Genomic DNA, 5,828 nt, shown 5'->3' on the forward strand with positions numbered 1-5,828 from the left:
TATTACTTGTATTACATTTTATGCTTGTGACATTGTAGAGCAAGAGATTCTGCCAAACGCAATTTTGTCGTATTCTTGTATGATGACAATAAAGCTTCTTATCTTGAGGAAAACAAATATTGTTATATGAGGTACTTAAATTCACGTTTCTTTTATTTCAGTTTAAGGAGGACATATTGAGGTCTTTAGTCCAGTACATTTGTCAGACACATACGTATCATTGATAATCTGATATCCACAACACAAACTTAAAAACAAATATAATTGTGTAGTTGTGTGTAAATGTTGTATATTGGACTCACTTAGAACATGGCATAAAGTGTCCTCAACAAAAACTTAATTTACTTGAGTAAAAGTACTCAACTACTTAAATATAAATCCTTTAATTGTGTGAACATGCTAGTATTATCTAAAACTGTACTTACAATATACAAACCTAAAAAAAAAAAGTTTGTCAGCGAGATGCAATGTCCCTTTTAACAATAATGTTCATGCTGTATCTCATTAATAGGCATGACTAACGCATGAACCTGAGAGAAGTTTTTAAAAAAAAAATTTTTTTAATGCTGCTGCTTCTCAAGATGGAGGCTAGATGGAGGCATTCAATCTACATGGGTAAGAACAGCTTCACTGGCAAGGCTGTTTGAAAAAATTTTTCACTACAAAGCAGCTAACGGCACTGCAAACTATAGGGCTGGCTCGGGCGACCCCTGAAGCATCCCTTCACTAATGCTGCTATAGGCCAAGAGCAGGGATGTCCACATTCGGTCCTCTAGGGCTGCTCTCCTGCAGGTTTTAAATGTTTTGCTTCAGCTCACCTGGTTCAGATCAAGGCATCATTAGCAGGCTTGTGCAGAACTTAATCTGTTGAAGAGATCCATTTCATCTGAATCAGGTGTGTTGAACCAGGGGAACATCTAAAACCTGTATGACAGCGGCCCTCGAGGACCGGCTTTGGACGTCCCTGGAATAGAGGCTGCTGGGGTTGACATCCCATGATGCACTGGGAAACCTCTCCTCACATTACCCTCTTTGTTCATCATGCATATAAATGGCCTTAATGTCATGAACTCTGTGTTTCCTTTACTTCTTTTCCATGGCAGGTGTTCCCATTGTCTGTTCAGCTTCCAACCAGTTGAGTCAGATTGTCGCCTTGTCCGAGTCTGGTTCTTCCCACTGTCACAGCTCAGGACGAGTGACTGAGTCAAAGTAAAGATTCAATGCAACGCCTCAGTTTTCTTCGCAAGACTGCTTTTTGTGAACGTGCCATTATATGAATGCAATCACAATAAGTTGCACTGAATTGAACTGCAACTAGTTTCTCTCCACAATCGCCTCAGGCAGGCTCAGGATGGGACATTGGACCGAAAAAAAAAAAAAAAAAAAAAAAGTTTCAGTGCAATCTGTTGGTTTCCTTAGCTAGGAAATTGTTTTTGAATTGGCTCTATATGAACGAATTAGATTATTTTATGAATAATTATGATTACAATTAATTGAATTCCAATTGGCTTGAATTGGACTTTATTATCTAAGTGCCTTGAGATGACATTTGTTGTATTTGGCGCTATATAAATAAAAATGAATTGAATTGAACTAACTGGACATGCACTGAACTTGTTTACATTCTCTTTAAAGTGCCATCAGATTACTTTTGGTGTGAACTGGTGCTTTATAAACAAACAGAAGTGAACTAAATTTCCATCTATATATGAAAATAAAGTAATACCTTTAAATATGAATTAAAACCCTTTGTAAATGTTCTTAGTTGACTGGTGTGCATTAGAGGAATTTAAATTCCTCATCTCATGCCTACTTCCTCATTTTTCTGTTGCTGCCCCCAGGCTCTGGAATAAGCTCCCCGTCGAGCTGCGTCTTATTTCTGACCTGGGGCTCTTCAAATCTAGGCTAAAAATCTACTTATTTAGGATTGCTTTTAATACCCAGTAGTATGAGGACAGTTTTATTTTATTTTATTTTGTTGTAATTTATTGCTTTCACTGTTCTTTTATTGTTTTTTTTACTTATTCTTCTCTTTATTTATTACCTGCTGTAAAGCACTTTGGTACACCGTAAGGATTGTCTGTAAAGGGCTGTATAAATAAAGTACTTTTACATTTACATCTTTAGAGGTGACTTTACAATGAAATTGGAATCGAATAGAAATTTGTTTGGACTTTTTTACCTTTTCTACATTTGAAAAGGAATTACGTGTTTGGTCATTAATTTTGCAGATGAACTTATACTCGATATGTTCAAGCTGATTACTTCACATATGATGCATTTAGTACGACCAAAGATGATTGAAATTATCAATAGGATTATTACTTTCTGAGTAACTCAATTAATCATTTGGTCTATAAATGAAATAAGATCATGAGAAATAGACTTCTGAGGGTAAAAGATAATAAAAAAAATAACACTAACACAGGTCATTATTACACTTTCATACGTGTAATTTGTGCATCTTTAAGAGCTTTTTTTTCTCCTCTTGATTTAGTAAAGTATATTGTGCTGTTACTCAAGTTAAAGAGCTGATATGACCCAAAGCAACAGGTTCGGTTTCACATCCTGAAATAAAGACAAAGCTGATGTGATCAGTCACTGCTACTCGTAGCAATGAATACTCTGCTGTAAATTGCCACAGTCTCCTTCTTAAATGTTCTTACGCCACCTGCTGCCCATCTGTGAGCAGTCCATCAGATCATGTTTGTTTTTAATGACACGCCCTTTGGAACCAACCTCCAGCTCCATTACACTGGATTAACACCATTAACACAGGGAATGGAAAATATTTGAGCTTTTTTTTTTCTATTCATCTTTTTTTTTATTATTTTGTAAGACACTGTGACGTCATTCCTGAAAGAAGAAACACATGATTTTGGTTCATAGCACATTAGTGCCTGGTGAGACAAAAAAAAAAAAAAAAAGACAACAAAAAACATTTACAAATCATGAAAGCAAATATTATAAACAATATCTTATATATAAAACATAGCAGGCGTAATAAATATGACACAAACAAAAAAACTAAAAGTAAACAGAGTTAACCTATTTGGTTTGGGCATTTTTTTGGAGTACGAATAATAATACTACATGTTCTGAGAAGCTTTTTTATTAATCTCCTGGACTAAAGCTCTGCAGTCACTCATTAAAGAAAAGATCCACCTCAAAGCTTTTCTTCAAGCTCCTAATGTCACCATCATAAATTGGCTTTTTCCACCAGCCCGCTCTCTTTTGTGTCTCAAGCAATACTATGTATAGTGCAGAAAATACATCAAAACGGCTTTAATTACTCAGTTTTAGTCATTAGTTCAATGTACTAATTGAAAAAAAATGAACAGTAAAGAAAGAAGTCTTTTGAAGCAGCCGTTTAATGAGCTGAAATCAGATTGGCTGCACTGGACCGCTGTTTTTTTTTTACCTTTTCCTTTTTCTTTTTTTTGCTTGGCAACACAGGCCTCCCAAACTTTGGGTGTGTTAGTGGATTCACAGAGAGTTGGACATAAGTTTTGGTTCAGTCAAGAATCGAGGAGCACGTATCATTCGAACACACATTCATTCACACACACGTCTGGTCTGCACACAAACAACAAATAATCACGTGACTGTAAATTCACTCTTTAGTGATTCTTCTATTCAACAAAGATAACTGTGCAATTATTTCTTTCTTTTGTTGAAGCAAACCAGGAGTAGTACAAGCGTCAGGAGGTCGTCCTTGGTGCTGCTTTGGTTTCAGCCACAAGCAAAAAAAAGACTTACTGTCCCTCTCTTCCACTCATGAAGCATTCAGCTCCCCCTGTGTGGAGTGCAGGGATGAGGCTGTCAGACCTCTGCCTCATTGCCTCCTCTCTGCAGGGCAGCACGTCCACCCTTTGCACTCTCCTCCCAGTCCACCTGCAGTTTTCCAGCTCCATAATGCTACTTCTGTTGCAAAGTGCAAGCAGTTCATGTCTCTCTGCCTCTCCCTTCTGTTTGAGGAACACAGAAACCAATGCAATAGCCAAAAAAAAAAAAAAAAGAAGTGATTGCTGATGAGCAAATGTAAAGATGTTGCAGTCATTGTCCAAAAAGCAACAGGAAGGGAGAGGACAGTACGAGAGAGAGTGCATCTGTGTCTCAAGAAATTCAGTCCATTCAGAAAACCAGTGTTGTTCCTCTTAAAGTCTGCTCACCACTGGTCAGCTGTTTTTCCAAGAGTGGTCAAACCTCCCTGGAAAAGAATAAATAAGGTTAATACACATTCTGATCTGAACATTAAAGAAAATGACGGGCTGGTAATCTGGATGGAATGACTTACGATGCCGTCAGCGTGGAGTTGAGGACGAGAGTGGTGCGTATCCTGTACAGCTGAGCTAGAGTCAGCTTCTTGTGCTGCTGGGTTGTAGATTTCCTCTTTTTCGGTGACGTTTTCCCTGGCTCATTGCTGGCCACTGACTCGCATTTCTTGCCTATGCAGCCAGATGGAGCCATTCCCTCATCTGCGCTGTTCCTCAGAAACCGATTACCCTCATAAGGACCCGCCGGCTCCCCGTGGCCGTACCGAGCCTCTGCCCTGATCAGGCTGGCCTGCAGTTTGTCAGAGGGCAAGCTCATGCTCAAGCAGTCGTCTGACTGGTCAAGGCTGCTGGAGAACAGCTCCATGCCATTCAGCTGCAGCTCTGACAGGCTCTTGCTGTGTGCCAGAGAGGACATGTCCACGTTCCCACAATTTGATGGCTGGGCCTCAGAGCTGAGTGAATGTATGTGAGATACAGGGTTTTCCTCATGGAAGTGCCGCAAGAGGTTGTCCTCAGAGCGAGATAAAGTCAGAGAGGACAGCCTCTGCAGGCAGTGATGTCTGGACTGAACGTGAGGCCGCCGGCGAGGTTTACACGACTGAACTACTGATAACTGGGACCCCAGAGATGCACACTCTTCCTCTTCCTTCTCCTCCTCTTTCTTTTCTTCGACCACCTCTATTTCTGCCTCTACACGCTCCTCCTCCGGACCCTCCCGGTATGCCTCTTCCTCCTCGGTCTCCTCTCCTTCACTCTGGCCGGGCTGTGGCTGCAGCTCTTGTATGAAGGATTCAGGGGAGAGGGTACCATATGCGCTGTCCCTGGAGAGAGACTGATACTGAGCGTTCAGCTCCTCGCTGTCAGGCACCACCTCCTGACTGTGATCAGAGTTAACCATGGGGGAGTCTTTGTCAGTGCTTTCCTCGTGGTTCAAGTTGGAGGAAGAGGATTGTTGGTGCTCGACTGGCTCATCAACGTCCATCACTGACAGAGTCTCAGTGGAACCATCCGATTGGCTGAAAAGAGAGGTTTATTTATCGATTAACCGATCCTTAAAGGCATTGCCGACTTCAACATTTGAAGTCTAAACTTTGTCAATAAAATAACTAGGCAAGCAGTAGCAGCTGTTTCACTTTCAAATGAATTTACAATCACAGAATTTTGATTTTCATTAAATTAGTTATTTATCACAGTTCAACTGTACGCTCTGCTACCTTGAGTTCAGCTGGTCTTTATGCTGCAGAGCTGGGGAACTTGTAGTGGAGTTGCTACTCTCGTCTTCCTCCTCATCCTCCTCGACCTCCGTCCGTCTCTTTCGAATGTCCTGCTGCCGGAGGTCCTCCTCAGCGCGAAGCCTCTGCAGCTGGTTCTGAAGTGCAACAACACATCCACATTACAAAGTAATCACAGCATCTTATTAAAGATGCTAAGACATCAGTCCGGATGCTGTCGGAGAACTTATGCGAGAGGAGCTGCCTCTCATACCTGGGCGTTACAGATTGCATCTATCCAGCTTCTCCCCTGGGTGGCGGTGTTGGCCTGGAAAGTGTA

General features: G+C 40.9%; 1 protein-coding gene across 1 annotated transcript; it reads right to left on the reverse strand.

The window, feature by feature from the left end:
* Positions 1-2,818: 2,818 nt before the first annotated feature.
* On the reverse strand, positions 2,819-5,822 carry LOC142376340 (uncharacterized). The gene is made up of 4 exons (XM_075459924.1): positions 5,763-5,822; positions 5,492-5,646; positions 4,298-5,293; positions 2,819-4,210 (listed from the first exon to the last, which is right to left on the reverse strand). Exons 3-4 carry the CDS (start codon positions 5,257-5,259, stop codon positions 4,201-4,203), a joined length of 972 nt encoding a protein of 323 aa, XP_075316039.1. The 5' UTR covers positions 5,260-5,293; positions 5,492-5,646; positions 5,763-5,822; the 3' UTR covers positions 2,819-4,200.
* Positions 5,823-5,828: the final 6 nt, after the last annotated feature.

The sequence above is a fragment of the Odontesthes bonariensis genome, unplaced genomic scaffold (assembly GCF_027942865.1).
Source record: "Odontesthes bonariensis isolate fOdoBon6 unplaced genomic scaffold, fOdoBon6.hap1 scaffold_257, whole genome shotgun sequence".
In the NCBI taxonomy this organism is placed as follows: domain Eukaryota; kingdom Metazoa; phylum Chordata; class Actinopteri; order Atheriniformes; family Atherinopsidae; genus Odontesthes; species Odontesthes bonariensis.